This window comes from Schistocerca gregaria, chromosome X (genome assembly GCF_023897955.1).
Source record: "Schistocerca gregaria isolate iqSchGreg1 chromosome X, iqSchGreg1.2, whole genome shotgun sequence".
Taxonomy (NCBI): Eukaryota; Metazoa; Arthropoda; class Insecta; order Orthoptera; family Acrididae; genus Schistocerca; species Schistocerca gregaria.
The window spans coordinates 385,275,422-385,296,299 of NC_064931.1; the positions used below are offsets into that span (position 1 = coordinate 385,275,422).

Below are 20,878 nucleotides of genomic sequence, written 5' to 3' on the forward strand. Positions count from 1 at the left end.
ATCCTGTATATTTAAAATCACTTTCAGCAACGATAGTATCTCGTGGGTAAATTTAAAAATGTCAAATCAGAAACATTCGTATTCTGTAATTAACTCACTGTAGTAAGACGAAACGTGGTGGATTCTGTCGTTACTTTCATACCCGCAGACAACAGAAATTATTGACTTCTGTTTTCGTTGGAAGTTATGGAGAAGCGAACCATCATTTCCGTTGGATTACAATTTTCTACGCTTATCCTGTCAATTGAAAGACAGTACATTTTCGTACCTGATTACTTCTTTCGGATCATTTATAAACGTCCAACCGAATTTTAATAAATATTGTCTGACAGAATTTAAACTTCTTATTCGGACTCATGAAGCGTATAGCTGAACTTGTTTCTCCCAACGTATTTGTAAATTTACTTCGCGACCTCAGTTTATGAGCTCATCGTCAAACATTTATTCTCTCGCACTCAGTTTCATCTTAATCAGTTTTTCTGCTGCATTTGCATTTCTATTATGTCTGCTACTTCTGTAAATAGATTTAAGCATACAGACAAAACAGAAAAACGCCGAGAATGCGCGGCATGTGACTTAGCCATTTCCTTGCGAACAGTTTTTGTTTGGTCGACTGTGTGTTTACGAAACCTCTGTAAGCCCTCTTAATAGTTAGAATATCAGTAATCAGGAAATGTGTTCACCTGTCGAGAGATATGGCAGCGAGCGTGAAGGCGCTGGAGGAGACGGTCACGTTGGCAACGAAGTTGTTGACCGAGCAGTAAACGACCCCGAACGGCCAGTCAGAGTTGAGCATGAAGGCGAAGTTGAAGGCGCAGTTGAGCAGCGCCATCAGCAGGTCGGCCACGCTCAGGTTCACCAGGAAGTAGTTGGTCACCGTGCGCATGCGCCGGTGTGCTGTCAACACACAGACAAGTATCTAAGCGACTGTAAAAGCTACCACAACTGATATTTCTAGATAGTTTTTAGCATTTTTCAAATAAGACATTTTCTGTTAAATCGTGCCGTTTTGTGGATAACTTCACAAAGCACTGATGAGGAAGTCTTGTGTCTGGAAAAGGGCTCATTCATTATCGTGAGGTGAACTCAGCAAAACGTCATCGGACAGATGGAGAAGCTAGAAGTTTACCACAAGGTTTCGAGGCACTTAAACTTGTTTCTATTCTTGTAACATGAGTAATCCATTAAACGTTGTAAACAGAAGATATTTCACTAAACAGAATAAATCTAATATTTTAGAAACAGTTTCTTTATTTGTGTGAATTTGATAACATTCCATTGCGAAATGGGAGAAATTTGTCTTAAACTGCAAGAGGTCGTGCGTAATCCAACGATATATTTTAAAATTCTATTTTATGACTTTAAAAAACGAAATACTCTCAGTATGATGTATAATTTGATGCAGAAAAACTTGACTATTTAAAAAAATTATTTGTTGACATATTCCCACAAAGCAGTACTCTTAAGTATAATATATTTGTCCAATGAATACCCGTTTATCATCTGTATTTCTTCTAGGTGTAGCAATTTTCATGGCCAGTAGTGTATTACATGCCACGTAAATTTTATGTATTTTACGTAATTATAAAATACAATTTAAGTACCGGTCGTGGAGCCTGAATAGAATACGAAGAGAACAAGAAGTTCAGAGTTCAAAATAGGTTTGAAACAGATCTAGAATGGACGTGCGAAGCGAAAGAAACAAACAACACCTCGATACTGAACCATGAGCAGTCGGCAGTGGAACTGTGACGAGTGGCAACGCGAAGAAGGACGAGGCCGGCCGAGCGAGAGCAAGACCGAGACAGGCTGGAACGAGACCGACCGACGTGCCGTTCCTAGGAACTATAAGTAGAAAGCCGTGACCGAAGTTAACTATGAAAGACCGTTCCTTAGAATTCGTTCCTCGCTCGTTCCGTTCATCTTGGTGAACCGTTCCTTTGGACCCGTTATTTCGCGAACGGCCCATCTCTAGTGGATAATATCAGGTGAGACAAATACCGAGATTTTTTATAATTATGCTGGTATCGAGTGCAGCAGGCGCACATCTTGTGGTATGGACAGTAGATTCCTGTCGAGCACAAGCTCGAGCCTTCACTCATTCCACTGCACGTAGTGGTGTACAGCCAAATGTGGTCGTCTGCGAGTTCCACTGTACGTTGTCTCCAGCTCTTACGCGCTTCACTCTAGTCTTGTGCAGGCTACATGAGTCTTTCTCAGTAATCCATCCTCCAGTGATCTACATGCTACTGGAAACGTAACAGTTCCTTCTCTGGTCTCCATGGCGACGATTGCGGATTCTATAGCGGTCAGTGCAGGTGCAGGTATCTGATAATGTGCGAGCGCGTTGCGTATATAAATTGTTGTTGGACGACTCGCTGTTATTCGGTGTATACAGTAACACGTGACGTTCGCAACTTTTTACCTGGTTTCAACTGAGTTTGAGGTCCACAGCAGATGGCACCTTTCTCTTACCAATTGTCTGAACTCGAGGTGGTATATTTTCAAAAGCTCCGTTTCTCGTTAGGACGATTTTTAACGTTCAAATGTAGGGTGGAGTTAGTCTTCAATGGAGGGGGCAATTGTCTCTGGGAGACTATTTAGCAATGCAGACACCATTTGCAGTCGGGCAGTTAGTGTCATAAACATTTAATAGAAGTTTCGAAATACATAAAACCTGTTGAAAATAATGGAGTAATCACAAAGGGAGAGGTCCAGACTCTATAGAGGGTGGCTGAGAAGCTCCCCTTTGAATTTCTGCTGGAGTGCCGTGACTGTGTTGGCCGTATGAGGCTTTGCTTTGTCGTGGGGCACAATGACTCCACGGGTGAGATTGTCTGGTCATTTTGATTTGATCGCTTGGCGAAGAGTGGTCAAGATTTGCGAGTAACGCTGGGCATTCACTGTTGTCCCTGTAATTACGCCATTTTTGGTCCCCTTAAAAAGGCTCTGAGCGGCAAACGATTCACCTCGGAGGACGACGTCCAGCTATACGTGCGGAACTGGTTCACATCGCAGCCGGGGGAATTTTAAGAGACAGCCATTCACCGCCGTGTGTCACAGTGGGACAAGTGTCTCAACAGCCAGGGTCAATACTTCCAATATACAGGTACTGGTTTCTGTAATTATGCCTCCTGCTCGTTTCGTTTTGAACGCCCGTTATAAAATAAATCCCCTGAACAGTTAACACACCTCTGCTCAGACCACAAAGTGTTTCTCCCTCACTACAGACTGCTAACGGCGAATGACGCCATCAAACTGTTGTTGAGCTGTAGTTGAGCCTCCCCTTTTACTTTTGCCCAATTAGAGGCCAAGAAAGACAACGCTACTATACAAGGCCATGTTACGATCAAACAATGAGAGGTTCTCATGTGAACACCCACGCCTTAACTCTTGATCACGATGCAACAAGCTATACTGTAATGAGATTTAAGCCATGCTGAACGACTTTACACTTTCCAACAGGAAGTTTACCCATAAATATTACAAGTGTACCTGGATTCATGGTTAGTGGATAGAATAATGTGTGCTGGGAATTGGTTTTGCGATTAATGTACTAGATGCTAAACTGTGGAAAGTGCATAAGTCGATATAGGATGCGAGATGGGGAAGATACTTGGACGCAGAAGGCAAGTGTGGAATGCACGTCTTTCCAGAATTTCAAGGGATTTGTAAAATTTAGCGGAGCCAGAGCTCCGGGCCATGTTGGCATAAGTTGGTATGGGGAAGGTGAGAGACTTGTTGGTGAGGATAGCGGTAGAAGGTGAGGACTGTTAGTAGCCTTAGTCGGTTTCGGTCTTTGTGTTGGATAACAATGAAATGCACACTTCTTACTAGTTTTCTGTAAATGGTACTGTGTTAGATGGAGCGATGGGTTGGTTGTAGACTGATAGGTGAAAATCTGGGCGACGAAATCGCTGAGTGTTGCGACTAAAGATGTTTTTTTTTTACTTTTCTGTGGATTAATTTCAAGTTCCCTAGTATTACACCACTCGACCAGGAGTTTCGTGTGGCTCTGGTGGGAGGCATCGGAGAGTTGTAAGGTGTGGTTGCTATCTAGGTAGGCGCTATCGTCAATATATTGCAGGAGCCAAGTCGGGGGGAAAGGGGGGAGGGGGGTTGGGAATGTCTACGACGTGCAGGATGTAAATGAGGGTATGGGAACAGGAGAGACCCTTGACGCACGCTTGCAGGAACATAAATAGTTATTCTACGGTAACATATGTAGGACAGTGGTACGGGAAAGATGCTAAAAGGTGGATGTAGTTAACAGGGCATGTGTAGGTTTGTAGCTTGAATCGCAGTCCAGAAAGCAATACTTACTTATTTTCTTGAGCGCATAAACCACAATTGGTTTTGGTCTCGCCAAGTAGCCTCCCATACAAGGTTCTGTACTTGACACCTTATTCCAGTTATATGACCATCCTTGACTACATGGTATCTCCATTTCATTTTCAGTCTGCCTAAAAGATTTCGTCCTTTTGCTTTCTTCCCTGAGATTTCATTCAGTCTTGATTCTTCCTGTCTTTTACAGATGTGACCGGCCCACTTCAGTGTCTTTACCTTGGCTTCTGCATCACATCTGCTCTCCGTTATTTCTTCTTCGCTATTCTCTTCTCTCACAAATTGGTCCAAATATCTTCTGCAGTACTTTATTTTCAGAACCTTTTCCTTTCTCTCTGTATGCTTATCTATTCTTCATATTTCTCATCCATATATTAATACTGGTCTGAGTATAGGTTTATATAACCTTACTTTGGTTACTCTTGAAAAAATTTTAGATGACTAATTTGTTGAGCTAATATGACGCTCGGGATGCTGCTTTGTTCCTCGCTTCTACTTCTTGTTTCTCATCATTTCTGTTCTTTATTACAACCCACAGATATTTAAACACTTATGCTTCCTCAAACACGTGGTTACCAATCTGCGTGGTATCTCGCCTTTCTGTCTTGTAATTTCTTTCTACTCTCATGAATTTTGTTTTCTCTCATTTACCTGTAATCCAGCTTCCTTTGCTTCCCAATATTTCCAAGTCGTCTAGATTTCCGGCGAAAAATGCTACATGATCTGCAACGACCAGCTCATTCATTTTTATTCCTATGTCGATTTCCTTTTCTGTTTCGTTTGCTGCACCCAGTGCTTCTTTCATAATTATGTTGAACAGGAGTGGTAGTATTTCACCTCCTTACCAAACTCATGGTTTTACTTCAAAAAGAGTGGAATATTCTCCATCCATTTTCATTATCCATTCAGAGTCTTCCAGTATAACATTTACAAGATTTGTAATTTATCTTTGGTATTGAAAACTTCTGCATTTTCCCCCACAACTTTTCTCTCGTTTTGCTGTCATAGGCTTTCTTACAATAAACCAATACCGCCATTGTTTCAATGTATTCCCTGTATTCTGACATAGCTTCTTTTAGTACAAATATCTGCTGAGTGGTGCAAAGAATCTTCACAAATCCCGCTTGTTTCTCATCTGTTACTTCTTTTAATATGGTTCTAACTTAGTCTGGAGAATCTTGGAGAACAATTTATAGGCTGTGGTAATTAATGAAATGTCTCTATAATTTCTACGTTCCTGTTTCTTGCCATTTTTATGGACAGATGCTGTCATCGCTTCTGTCTACTAAGATGGCATTCTTTCTCCGTTGGTCACGAGTTTGTGTATTTCCTTTGCAATTGTCTCCCCTCCATTTTTAAGTACTTCAGCTGTTATTCCATCTTTCCTTGGAGGTTCCCTGTTTTTTAGCATGTTGATTGAGCCTACTATCTCTTTCACTGTCAACTGTGCAACTAAGAGCTCTAAGTTCGGATATTTTTGTTGTTCCTCCATTTCTGCACTTCCGTCTTCAGAATTTAAAAGCTCCTCAAAGCAGTCCTTTCAAATTTCCATTTTTTCTTTCCAAAACTAAATTTCCGTTTTTATGTTTAATACCATACACCCACGGTATTTATTCTTTTCTGAAGAACCTAAATGTACGTATACTACGGATGTATCCAGTTAGGTTTCTTAGAAGAGGGTATATACCACGGATATATGGCTTAAAAGAAAAGAACTGTAATACAGATTTGGAAAGAACAAAAGATATTCAGCGTGTTTCGTTAACGAGTAAGAAGGAATTCTCTGTAGAGACTTCGGCATCCCAGGAGGAGAGCAGGAACACGTAGAGGGAGAAATGGGAGGTTATAGCAGATATTTCAGAGTGAAATATGGTTGTTAATTGCATTTACGATTGTGTGTTGTAGGAACTCAGCCTCACGCTGGGCAGAGTCAGGATTTTGAAGGTTGGATTCATGGATTTTCATTTGGCCATAGTATGAATTGCAGCTGGCACTGGAATAGCCCTCAATTTGTCAGCGTAAAAATTACGAGAGATTTTGGTCTCGTTCGGTACATGGCATGAAATCGGGAAAAGGACAGGTAGATGATACACTCTCAGTTGGATCTAGGACTTTCACTGTGGTGCACCTCATGTGGTTAAGGGAATCAATAATGCCGTCTGTGTCAGTTCTGGCGTGGGCAGGGATGTGGATTTCATGGTCATTGTGGATATATATTGATGTATTGATATACTGATGACACTGTTGTTTGTCGGCAGGTGTGCGTAAGCGCTGGTTTAGATTGGAAGCCATTTTGGACATGTTTGGATGGTTAAGACAAATGGTGATTATAGCAAGAGTTAATACAAGTTTTTGGAGAAAGATGGCGAGGGTGATGTGGTTATTATGATCGTTTCAGAGTGGCTGGAGGTAGAAGAGATATTTCAGAGATGGACGATGGTTTCTCAGCCAAGGGAGATGGGACTGGTATTATTAGTTCGTGAAGGGATGTAAGGAGACTAGCGTATGAGTTGGTGAGATTGGAAGAAGGTTCCGTCGGTGAGGAGGGCATGGATTTTGGATTGCCTGAAGATATGGATAAGGAGATATTTATTGGTTCGGAGGGAATGGATATTTTGATATATCGTATTGTATGGGTGCTGCGCGATTTTCAGTTAAAATTGGAAGTATCTGAGGACTATGTTCTAAATATTCATGGTGGTGTCTGTTTGTTCTATATCGTGTCTCCCTACCACTTTCGCGCAACGACGCTGTGAGCGTGTTTTTTAGGGAATTAACTAGTTTGAACCTGGGACCTGTTGCTGGTAAGGAGACGCCAGACCACACATGACATGTAGAATTCAGAAGAGTTCAGTGAGACTAGCGATGATATAACCAAATACTTAATGATCTCAGCGTCAGCTCCACTGCACTCCCTGTAAAAGAATCTTAATACTAACTAAATTTAGTGGAAAGGGTTCACGGCTTTCCTATTTTTAGTTAGCTGGTAAAATAACGTCGAAAAAGCAGTTAAGTTTACCATTGGAAATTTTATTCTACTCACAAAACATCGTTTATAAATTGCACTATTGATAAAAGGAAATGTTTTAATACAGGATGGTAAAAACCAACTGCGTTCAACAAAAATGTGAACGAATATTCCCTGAATGGGTTTCCAAGTTCTACAATCGATCGAAGGATGACCTATGCTATATCACATCTATAATCTCGGTTTAATTTAAGTTTCACAAAAGAGAAAACTATCAAAATGGTCTACAGTGACCCTCAATTATCTTTAATTACTTATCTAACTTGTCGTAAATTACAGTGGCTTCTCAATAACTATATAAAAGAAAAATCATCGCGTTTCATATCTGTTCTTCAAGTGGCAAATGTGAACACCATGAGTTTTAATTAACGATCGACACTAGTATTACGCAAAAAAAGGGGGTGTAACAGATGAGTCTTCTGCAGTTCTGAGTGAAGCTTTATGCGCTCAAAAATGCGGCATCGCGTGCGTTCATTACCTTGTCGGTGTTTAAGCAGCGTCAGGGCGGCAGCGGCCGGCGCAGCAGCCATCCAGCTCGCCGTCTCGGAACCAACTCTCATCTAACTTCTCCTTACTACCATTTACCGAAGTTGGTTTTAAAAAAACTATCTGGCTATGTTTTCATCTGACCAATCAGTGTCTCAATGTTAACCTTAAGCTTCGCCTACAAAAATTCTGTCTATCCAATGAGAAACGTTATACTTTTCGTGGTGGGGCAATGTTTTTAAAGTTTGCAACGTAACAGAGATGCTAAAAAGTCTCACGCTAAAACCTGCAGCTGGTGTGGTCCTTTTAGCGTTATCATGAGATCTGTACTGTTCTTCTGGAGGGCTCTATCTTTTAACATGGGCTGGAGGATTGTCCTAATGTAACAGACACGCGAAAAAATCTCACGCTAAAACTTGCGGGTGGTAGTGGCCCTTTTTGTGTTATCGTAAGAACTATACTGCTTTTCTGGAGGGCTCTAGCTTTTAACATGGGCTGGGGGTGGTCCTTGACGTACCTGAGACGCGAAAAAGTCTCACGCTAAAACGTGCGGGTGGTAGTCGTACAGGTAGGCTGGACTGTCCGTCCCTCATCGTAGGGCCTTCTACCTTAACACGGTTCTGCTCTCGGCTTCTGTCCTCGTTTCTCCCCTCGGAACTGCGTCTGCCTCACGGTGGGAAGGTATGACATGCATTTAGGCATTCTTGTGTTAGTCTGTGGTATTCCATTTGCTCACTCGTTACTCATATTACTTTGGTTAATTTAATGTCACGATTTATTCGGAGCTATGTGATATACTACTGTATTTGCTTATCATGTCAGGGTTTTCATGGAAGGTGTTGGATTTGCCTGAACCTTATAATGTATAAACGATATTTAGAAGCGATCAAAAAATAAATGTGTTTCATTTTGGGAATAGGTAACGTGTGTTTTGAGATGGAAGACAGTGGGTATGCCAAGGCTTTTTGTTGTAGAATATGGCGTCCCTCAGATGTGTGGCTATTTTGGAGGACTGAGGTCACGAAACGGATTATGTCTACAGTAGTGGATGGAGAACGAAGGGAATGGTTTGCCTTGACTGTTTTATCGGCAGTTCATGTGGGGATAGAGAGTTCAGGTTTTTGAAGTGGGGGTTTGGATTTGCACTTTGAGAATAAATATGATGTGTGGTTCACGAGTGTTGCAGGTGGGTGATGATTTTAGGTTTGGGTGTTGTTTTGGAGGATGGGGTTACTTGCAGTGAGGACAGGTGGTTGGATTTTTGTAACAGATGGTCGGAATATTGCAGACATTGCTGACATCTGTATAATTGTGTCGTTATTTTAGATGCTTCTTCATGATTCTTCCTGTGGTAAATCAAAGTCACAAATTTTTGTAAGTTTGTCTGTTGTGTCGGGTGATTCTTGAAACGCGTTTACCAAGTAGCGAGGTACATTATCATTCCGAATTAGTAATGTATCGCGTACATAAATTTGTGACATCTGATTCGATTCACTTTCGATTTTTTCGTCAGGGTATTCTAAATCAGCCTCTTTAATTACTTCTGTCAACGTTTGAAGGCGGCTGAGAGGCTGTGGTAGGTTTGAAGAAAGGGTTGTGTGGGTGAATCCGTGGATACATATCCTCCAAAAGAGGGATAATTCTGAGTAGGGTTGAACGGGAATGTGGGTCATTGGTTTTGATGTTGATTGTATCTAACCTGGGAATCAGTTGTTGGATTTGCAATGCTGGTATGTATCTTTGAGTATGCCTGAGGAGTTTCTTGGCTTGGCTAAGCTTTGCTTAGTCAAAAGAAAATGAAGATACTGGGATTTGTGATTCTGGTGTGGTTTCGATCTGAATGTCGTCAGAGTCTGATACGATTAACTGAGAACTTGTAGTTTCACTCTGACGCTCACTTGTATTGGGCTTGTTATTGTCTTTTGTAGTAGGATTATATTGGGCGTGTAAGTGAAGTTGTGAGATAAAAGGTGGAAGGAGATGTTTAACAGCAGGTGGTATTGTAGGCGCTGTAGCTGGTGTTGTTGCTGGCGGCATTGCAGCTGCTATTGGTGATAATGTGACTTCTGCTGCTGCTACTGCTGGCGAACTTGTGTCCGATGCCGCTGCTGGCGATTTTGGGGCTGTTGGCACTGCAGACGAAGTTGCAGCTAATGCTGTAAATGCTGGCGGTGGTTGTGCTGCTGTCTGTGGAGCCAGTGGTACAGGGAGTGGAGCTGAAGAGTTTTGGAGAAGTCCAGCAAATATCCGTTAGTTGTTGTCCAGGTAGCAGTTGGTGTAGTGCAGATTGCGGCATATATAGTGTACAAATGAACATCCTCCATCCCTATAGCATATGGCTCCTCTGACTTGATGGCTGATGTTCTATAACTCCTACTATCGTGTTGGTGTTTGCAAAAACGAGCACGCGAAGAGCTCTCCTTTACACATATGTGCAACTGAAAAATAGTTCTTTCATTGGGGAAGGACTTTTGCCGGTGGGCCAATCAGAAGAGATTTATAGTTTAATAAGAAACACAGTGCACTTACAGGTGCCGTGGCTTGGTTGGTTGGTTGATTTTGGGGGAGGGGACCAATGAGTGAGGTCATCGGTCCCATCGGATTAGGGAAGGAAGTCATCGGTGCCCTTTCAAAGGAACGATCTCGGCATTTGCCTGAAGCGATTTAGGGAAATCACGGAAAACCTAAATTAGGATAGCCGGACTCGAGTTTGAACTGTCGCGCTAACCACTGCGTCACCTCGCTCGGTAACGATGGCTTGCTAAAACGGTACATAAAGAACAAACTATCAAGTTGGCGTCGAGTTTTGAACCTCTTGTGCTCCACCGAAAACTAGAAGTACTGCTCACTTTAACCTGATACTGCCAAGCGGGTCTTACGTATTAATTCACGACTACAAAAATCTCACCAAATAATAGAGCTTTCTCAGCAGAAACGTTATTTATCGCGATCCAGCGGTAATTAGCTGTTTAAGTACCATCGTCAAGAAGACCCAAAACAAGAAGCGCTAGCAAGTCAAAGTCTTATTTGTGAGGTGAGGAAAGTTTTGGAACTACGCATCCACCTCACGCACCACGGGATGGCATAACTCCAGCTGCTGAATTCTGGGGCTGCCCTCGGCGGAGTACATCGTGATAGAACACCAGAACTGTATGGTAGCTTCCCTGCAGTTCTTTTAGGGATTAGGTCCAAAGTGTCTATACCGTTCTCATGGACGTCGTTTTTGTATCGATCACTCCGACACAGACTTCTGTCAAGTGAGCTGCAGAAACTTCTTCCTCACAGAAACAAGAAGGCGCCCCCACTTACAACCTCTGTTAAGTGATACTCAGTTACTATTTTAAGTAAATTTTTTTCTGTAAATACCTACAGAGCTTAATAAAGTTCATTTATGCATCTTGCCACGTATCCTTCTGTCCAACTCTAAAAAGAGCATTTGTAAAATAAATGCTGTGCACTATTTTGCGTCTCACTCCACTCGGGTAAACGGTCGGTCCCATTCTTGGAGAGGAGGGGTGTCCTCGCAAGAAAAATGCGTCATAAACTAAGGAGCCAGCGGAAGTATTAATGTGCCACTGTTTTGGAAGCTTCCAGATGTGGAATCCGACTTGTAACTACAGACAGAAGCCACGTCAAGGACACGTCTCTAGCGGGTACAGTAAGTCAGCCATAGTGGCTCTCAGTTCGTTTATTCTTAACACACTCCTCCGATGCAAAATTTAAGCTCACACTCGCTCATGAAATCAGCTACATAGCCAAAGTTGTTCAATAAATATTGGCTTCCACATCGTCATACATACCCTGAATTCGTATTTGCAACTAAATAAACTACGCAACAAGTGTCATCTTGGTGGAATGAGAGGAAACGGAGTGTGAACTCCAACTCAGTGTCACGCTACAAGCTTACCTCTCGACTTAGATCTGGCGACGGATGTAGTAGCGACGATGAGATTAATTTGCAGTGATGGAGTGGTTTTAACAATCAGATTTCGAATCTAGAAAAGCCGCTTCTAGCACTTTAGTGACTGAGAGTCAACGGACGTCAACCTTTCCTTGGGCTGTGAAGTATTCCCGCACACCTTGTACAGGATGAATCAGGAGGAAAGGTAAATGCTTTGACGGGTGATAATATTGGCGATTCTGAACAAAAAATTTCATTTGGACATATGCCATATTCCGAATGATTCCTGAAATAGAACTCATTTAATGTACATTGTTACTTATTTTTGGTATTATTCAGTACATTGTTATTGTTTACAAGGTATCACAGTAGTGTAGAGGTATTCTAAATGAACAGTTTGATACAGGACACTTGTGGTCTATCAATTCAGGAAACTTCTTTAAATTGTCCTACAGTAACTACCTAAATTACACCGCATGCCCGTCGCGCGAGATTTTCAATATTCTCTCTCTCTTTTCGCGCAAACTATTAGCCCTAGAGAAAATATAGATAGGATATTTTTCGTATGATATTTCTTTTGGTTTAATTTTGTACTGCGCCACGTCTTCTCTAGAGGCGTGGTTTTCGAATTATTCACGAAAATCTGACATTAAAGGCTTTCTATCTCGGAAGCCATTTGGAACTGGGCATATGTTCATATGAAATTTTTCATTTGGATTTACCAATACTATCACCCTTAAAAGCATGTACCTTTCCTCCTGACTCACCCTGTATACTGGCAGGGCGACTCAATTGTGCATAATAGTGGAAGAAATACCACACGGCTGGCAGAGATATATGCTATCATGACGCCTTCTGTAATGGATGTCGTGTGACAAATTCAGGCCGACAGTGAACAGTATCGTTGTCTGTGACAGTTAACCGTTGCCAGTTGTGTCACTGTTGACGGTGATCAGTCGCTCGGATGGAGACGTTAAGGTCGACGACTATTCCAGAGGAGATGGTTATGTGCTGGCACCGGGTTTCACTCTATCCTTTCTCTCATCATTATCCGACACAACGTAACATCACGCCACATATAACCATTACACTCTCCTACACTTATAATAAACACTTAAACGCGCAACACTCTCACACTTCAGGAAGGAAAGACGCCACTGGGCGCGAAAGACAGAAAAACCTTTCCAATTCGGGGGCTGAACTTTGCCCCTCAGGGTCTTCCAGCCAACAAGCCTTACGAGTTTACTCTTTTAACTATTGCCAGTGCCAGATTCCACATTTTATCAAGATTGAATTAATTAAATGACTCGTCAAAAGTATTTCAACATCTTTCCTGAAAATAGAATAGCAGACGGAAAAGATAATACAGATATTAAAATCAGAAGTTCTAGTCGCCCATAACGTAATCTGTGTGAATACAGCGCTCGGCCACCGCAGATTTATCAGACTGTAGCAGGCGAGTATGGCGTCGTCGTTCCACGCAACGTTCTTGCACAGTATGTAGAGTGCGTTTGAAGTATGAAAATCGACACTGGACAGGGAGTGTTACACACGCGTGAATGGTTTTTACTGATATTAAAAATGGTTCAAATGTCTCTGAGCATTATGGGACTTAACTGCTGAGGTTATCAGTCCCCTAGAACTTAGAACTACTTAAACCTAACTAACCTAAGGACATCACACACATCCATGCCCGAGGCAGGATTCGAGCCTGCGACCGCAGCGGTCGTGCGGTTCCAGACTGCAGCGCCTAGAACCGCTCGGCCACTCCGGCCGGCTTTGCCGATATCATTTAATACCATTGCACTTTGAACGATTTAATTCAACGCGTTTAATTCAATTCACATAGTCTTTTTAGCCAATAGTTTATCAGTTTCACACAAGAGATGCTGGTAGAATTCGCAGAAACATTACCAAAAATTGGACACAAATTATCTTTCACTGGATGTGAGTTTCAACGAATTTACAATGGCTGCTCAAATGATCTGCTTAGAGCCTCATTAAGTGGTTGGTACCTTCTCAGTAATGTCCGTGCAACAATATCGAGCATGCCGGGTTCTGATTCACGTCGTGAAACATGTAATTGGTGACCAACTATTCCGTACAATATTTTCTCGAAAATTATTTTGTTTAATCTCACTAATAGTAATTTCATGTAGGTTCATGGTTTAAAATGTGACTATTGTAATTGTTGAAGCGATCGTCACGTGTAAAGGAGACCTCAATTCTTTCACTATAATTTTTAACACTTCGGTGACTGTCTGGCACTGACTAAACAAGCTTGTGACTTGAAATGTTTCCACATGCCAAAACCCATAACAACAGTCCGTCGGAATACAGCCCATCAGTCGCAATGTATTAAACCTGGAGGAGGATTTCAAACTGGAATCAGGCCTACATAGTAGATATTAACTGCTCGGAAAACGTTTTGCACCATTCTCACGATCTCTTTGGTTTATGTTTTCTCGATGAGACACCGCTTTCTTAATACTTATTTGAGTACAGGAAATCGCTATACACAGAAGCGTGTGTAATGGACGTAAAAGTAAACGTATACCATTAAGTCCACCAACATTTGTTGATGAACCATTTCTAATTTAGACTGTGCGCCTATAGTCACTTTTCATCAAGGAGGGTTGTCAGTACAGAAAGTTGCCCGTCGAATCGACCTGCACCGCAAGAGGCGTCACTCGAAAATACAGTCGCTATCGCGAGACGCTGTCTCTCCTGTCATACGCGGACGACAGCACTAGCAGATTCCCTCTATCTAAAAATTATGGTTCGTGGGTACAAACGCAAGTCTGAGACGTAAAATCCTCGAACCCACTCTTCAGTCTACAGCCACAAATACAGCGGCTGGTTTATCTCCCAAGAAGGTAACGCACGAGCATATCGTGACCACCGAACACCTTCCTACAGGAAGCAGGAATCAACTTAATGGAATGTCCTGTGGTGTCCGCTGATATGAAACCGACCCAGTATACTTAGGACCAGCTGAAACATACGTTGGTTGCATGATTGCAGGAACTTCCCTCCATATTGGATTACCTCAAGAGGACTGGCGTCGCCGGCCGCGATGGTCTAGCGGTTCTAGGCCCTCAGTCCCGAACCGCGCGACTGCTACGGTCGCAGGTTCGAATCCTGCCTCGGGACATGGATGTGTGTGATGTCCTTAGGTTAGTTAGGTTTAAGTAGTTCTAAGTTCTAGGGAACTGACGACCACAGATGTTAAGCCCCATAGTGCTCAGAGCCAGTTGAACCATTTGAGGACTGGCGTCGAAGTGCGTGACACGCTTCATCAGCAACGTCATGACCAGTTTGTGAACACACGGCCAAGGAGGATCCAAACATCTTCAGCTGCATGGGGTGGAGCATTACGGTACGGTATTCAACGTTACTCAGTAGCAAAATTCAAATGGCTCGGAGCACTATGGGACTTAAAGCTATGCTCATCAGTCTCCTAGAACTTAGAACTAATTAAACCTAACTAACCTAACGACATCACACAACACCCAGTCATCACGAGGCAGAGAAAATCCCTGACCCCGCCGGGAATCGAACCCGGGAACCCGGGCACTCAATAGCAGATATTGATTTCGCATTGTACAGTTTTGAATAGACTACTGTATTTTAGTAGTACTTTGATTTTATTTCACGAAGAAGATTTTCTTTCAATTTCAATTTTCTTTCTATTTCATTCTCTCCTCCTCTTGATTTGAAACCCACTCTTCACAGATATTCAGGTGATGAAAAATAGTATTCAGAGAATTTGCATTCACTTGCGTTTTTGTATGTAGGGACCAGCTATATAAGAATATACGAATGCTTAGTTTCGCGGCGATATATACTGATAACATTTTTTTGGTCTTCCATTCGCGTCCAGTGGTTTAAAATCCACGAGCTTTCGTCCGAGTTCTCCTAGGCCATTGTCTAGTGGTAATTGCTGCCGTCCTTATATTTAAGCTCAGTCTGACGTCATCGTGTTTTTGTATGATGGATATTATTTTTACCAAACGGACGCGCCGCGATGGCAAGACCATTAGCTCCAGTTATGGCCAACCTCTTCATGGAGTACTTTGAGAACATAGCCCTGGACACGGCTACTGCAAAGCCTAGTTGCTTTTATCGCTACGTCGACGACACATTGGTTGTCTGGCCCCATGGGCGTGAAAATCTGACAGAATTTTTCAACCATATCAACAGCGTCCATGATAACATCAGATTCACGATGGAAGTAGATACCGATGGTGTCTTGCCTTTTCTAGACGTCCTTGTCCGCCAGAAAGAAAATGGGTGTCTCAGCCATCCTACCAGCTATCACCACCCTTCGCAGAAACGTTCTGTTCTGAGGACATTGGTGCATCGAGCGGAAGCCATTTCTGACGCTGAAAGCCTTTCGAAGGAACTGAGCCACTTGCGGAAGGTCTTCAAAGGAAACGGCTACAACAACTGCCAGATTTCGCATCTTGCGGAAGAGACATAAGCAGAAGACCTCCGAGGAGGGTACGAAGAACTTGCGTTCTTGCTGTCCTGTAGCTCAATACCAATAAATAGTAGCCGGCTTCTAAAGAAGCATAAAATCGATACAGTTTTTAGGGCACCGGCTAAAATTCTACAGCTAATGAGGCCTGTGAATGATGATGTTGGACTCAGAATGCCAGGTGTATATAAAATACTGTGTGGGTGTGGACAGTTCTATATCGGACAGACTGTACGTACTTGAACAGCGGAGTGTGGAACACGAGAGATGTTTTCGCCTACGGTATCCTGAGAAATCAGCTAAGGCGAGACATGTTTTAGAAAACGGACACCGTTTTGCATTTGCCGAGACATCTGTTATTACGCGGACTACTAGTTTTTGGAGCAGTACTATAAAAGAAACAATAGAGTTAAAAATTTATGACAACACCTTCAATAATGACGGCGGCCTGCAGCTAAGCACAGCTTGGAATCCGGCTATCGGAAAGTTAAAGAGGTCCGGCAAGCGAGCAATGAAATCATTACCATATAATGCGCTGGAGAGAGCACCAGTGACGTCACTGAAGACAGCGCAGCTATATAAGGATGGCAGCAGCAATCATTCGACAATCACCACTTGACAGTGGCCGAGGGGAACTCGGTCGAAAGCTCGTGGATTTTAAACCACTGGACACGGCTGGAAGCCCGAGAAAATTTTATCACTATGTTAAAGCAGCACAACCTTCACGCAATCATAGAAGTGGAATCAAACCTTCGACAATCGAAATAACTTACGTTTAATATAATTAGTTTTCATAAGCACATCAGACAACAATTTGTACTCCCCTATTCTTCACGCACTCCACACGCGAATGCGAAGAAACCTAATATTTCGTGCGACTGGGAGCACTCTCTGACAAGTTACATTGTGGTTGGTTAAATATAGACGCATGAGGAGAATTTAGATTTTTAATTACCACTTCGAAAAATAAAGTTCCGTAATTAATGTTTTTTAGGTATATGTATGCAATTCCAGTAAACACTGAAACTTAGCGCCACAGTATCATAGTACCGTAGCACCTTGCAAGAGGACGCAAAACAAACCGTACTTGCCCATCTATAAAGGTGTATGTGCGGTAACTCGTTTTCTGCATTTGAGGGGAACAACGTCGCAACAATCAGTGCTGATTTGGTGGAAGTGTAGGCAACAATGCACCACCGTATGTTTAGGTGATACAGGCGCCTCCAGTGAGATCGCATAAGTCTGACAGACGGAGAGCGAAGTGGGGCACTATATGTATGTGAAGAACCGAAAATCGCAAGAGAAATGGATGTCCTACTGCTGCAAGACTGGCGTATCACAACCGAGGTGCAAGTGCAAAAAGATGATCAGTCTTGGATCAGTTTTCTACTTAATGCACGATGTTTTGATAATGACAAAGTTTGCCTCCTCTGGGCTTGCGATTGTTCCCATCCATTTGAAAAGCCATCCGAATAGAGGCTGAAGCGGAAATGCTGCAACTGCATCAAGGCAATCCAAATTATTCCTTAGCTGCCTAATCACCATGGACGGGTGCTCGGTGTGTAACTATGATCCAGGGACAAAGGAGCAAAGCAAGCAATGGAAACATGTGAATTTATTACCTCCGTGGACGGTGAAGACCCAAACATTATAGGAAAGGCGATGGTGGGTGTTTTCTGAAACAGTCATTCTTCGGTACTAACAGGATATGCTCATACCTGGAAAAGTGACAGGAGACTGTCATGACGAATCGTTAAGGGAGGCTGTCCAAGGGGGGAGTTTTTGTTCCACGACAACGCCACAGCTCTTTCTGTACAGGACATTCACACAGTCACATATGTTGCTTCTATGGGCTATCAAATTTTGTCTCTCCCCGTTTCCCGCGCCCTCCAGTTTTCTTGCCGAGGCACTCAGTCATTTCCTCCTCTTTCCTCTCATCCAGAACCCCCTTCCGTGGCAGCTATTTCCTTAGTGACGACAAGTTAATTTTAGAGGTAGAAATTTTCTTCAACAGACAAAATGCAGACTTCTGAAACGAAGATCTTCGTCAAGTGATTCATCATTGGGAAAAATGTGTCGCACTCCAGGTTGAAGAAAAGGCTTAACACTGTCAGCGAGTTCCACGGTCGCACTTTGATTTTTTCGCGGTAACAATTAAAATCTTATGACTGTGTCTCGTAAATGTAGATCCCTAGTAAAATTTTACATTATCGTATTACGACAGTTACACAATGACAGAATTTGAAAATCTTACACAATTAACACCTCTACCAAACGTTACCAAAATTATACTCCAGTACTTCCATGCCTGTGACATATGTTGACTGAAATGTCATCCTTACGAGAATATATTTTTAATAGAGAAAACTGTCATTCCTACATATGAAGAGCGGAAATTTCAAGCGTTCTAAGTGCCATTTTTCCCACAAAATTCGTTTTCTGTACTATTGAGTTCTCGTTACTCTGTTGCATGTCCCTAGACTTGTTTCTAGGGTCAAAATGTGGAGAAAATGTTGCAAACATTCATTGCGAAATGACTCATTGTGTTTATGCCAATGCAGTAGTGTCGTCGCTGCAGACACCATCATATGCAAGGATGGTCATACTGGTCCAGGGACCATGTGCAGGTCGACGGGTTACGTACTGTATGCACTATGGTGGGTACAGAGTCAGGAGAGCTCTATTAGCAGTAACATTTTTTATGCCGAAGGTTGGCGATGACAGCTCGGTGGCGTGCATAGTCTCGTAGGCTGTAGTTGGTACCTCTGCATAACACATAACACATTGACTCCGGCAATGCGAACACACAGGCAAGAGTGCTGCTTCAGTAGGATAGCAACAGATGCAAGGTTGACGTCAGGCGTCCAGCAGACAGCATTGTATGTGAAGTGTCGGCCGGCTGCTGCGCTGTCGCACAACGCCGAACCCAGGACCCCTCGGAAGCACACAGAGTGACAGATACAGACGCCCAAGAGGAGGTCTTCTCTTGATGGCACAAGCTCGATGCCCAGAAACAACAGCTCTGGTAGCAGCTCGTGGACCATTGGCTAGCTGATGACGCTGCTACACTTAGTAGAAGCTGCTTGGCCTCCATGGGACCGACGGCTGACGTGGAGTATGTCACGGCATCAGCAGAACAGTGGACTGTGGTCTTGCACACTGCTGTGTCACTAATAATTTAATAGGCAGCTCGCCTGACGGCTTCTCAGCCAGTTGCGAGGGCTGAACGAAGGGTGTTGCTGCAACACCAACCAGTGCTTGACACTGGAGTCCCAAGTGCCATGCGTCCAGGTCTCCTCCATTTAGTTTTTAATGGTGTTTCTGGTAAACGTGAGATGGTTTGGAAAAATAACACACAAGTTTCGGTGAGTAGGCACAGCTGTTTGAACTATGACACAGATTTTAGAATTATGGGGAAAGGAAGACTGGTTAGCTTGGCCATTTGTTCTGTAAGAATTACTGACACGTATTCAGTCAGTTAAAGCGTTGAACTCATCTCACGTAATTCCAATACAAACAATTGATTCCTTTGATTTTAAAGTTTAAAGACGCTGCTGAAATCTTGCTGTCAACGCAGGCATGTAAGATCTCGAAATGCAGTATGATCAAAGTCACTCAAATTCATCCATCTCAAACAGGTTTTCAAAATTCTTACTCTAAAACGAAAGAACTGAAAAAATCATTGTATTCAAAAGAGAACGACTATGGCTAACGTACGCCATACCGAACGTCATCTGAAATTCCAGCGATGTTTACCGGTTGCAAAACAGAAGGATCTGTTGATGATGTTGCCATTTCTTCCTGGCCATCACAGGAAGGTCTATAGTAATTTTTGCAACACCTAATATGAAGGCTGGAGCTATGTAAGAAACAGATGTCAACACTGAAATCATTTTCCCTGAGTTTAATTGTTACTCTCTTGCAAAAAAAAAAAAAAAAAAAAAAAAAAAAAAAATCTGAAAAGATATGATAAATGGTTTTCTTTGACTAAATTTATACTGGTTAAAATATTACTGTCGTATTTCTGTACTTGTATTATAACAAATAAAACGTATTACCTCAGCATTAATGGAATTTGAAACAAAAACTAACTTATTGGCATCTAGAATCAGTCAGTTCCCTGGTATGGCAATACAGTGTTCTTAATAAATTATTTATTTCTAATTTGTTCCATTGTTTTATGCTATGATGAGATGAGTAGCTAATTCTGTGATATCAGAATCCATTCTCAATTTTTGGATGCAAATAAATTTTGTACTAAACAAAATACATTGTTTTGTTCATTCTTCTGACTAATGTGGAATATGGAACTTAGTACATTTGACATCTCCACTCTTCATATGAAGTATGGAATGGGTACGTGACAATTATTGTATGGTGTAACAGGAGATTTTCAGGTAGCGATTGCATGCAGAGACGACGTGCACGCGTAGTTTATCGCCATCTTCCGAACTTTGAGAAAGATCTAATCATTGACATGAGGGATAGGGCAGCGACATCACGCGAGAAAATCATGCGATTGGTTGACTAGCTCTGACGAATAGGCTGATAACACAACAGCTACAATTCGGTCAGAGATTACAGGCAATTTCATCACGAACCATCGGGAACAGATTACTGGAAGCTGGGTTAAGATCTC

The 20,878-nt window shown here is 42.4% G+C and overlaps 1 protein-coding gene across 1 annotated transcript in view; it reads right to left on the reverse strand.

Annotated features, from left to right (window-relative positions):
* LOC126298076 (tachykinin-like peptides receptor 86C) overlaps positions 1 to 20,878 on the reverse strand; it is a 198,129-nt gene that overhangs the window by 140,448 nt on the left and 36,803 nt on the right. Inside the window, exon 2 of the mRNA XM_049989395.1 lies at positions 684 to 897. Within this exon, the coding sequence (XP_049845352.1) occupies positions 684 to 897 (214 nt within the window). The remainder of the gene's footprint in view (positions 1 to 683; positions 898 to 20,878) is intronic.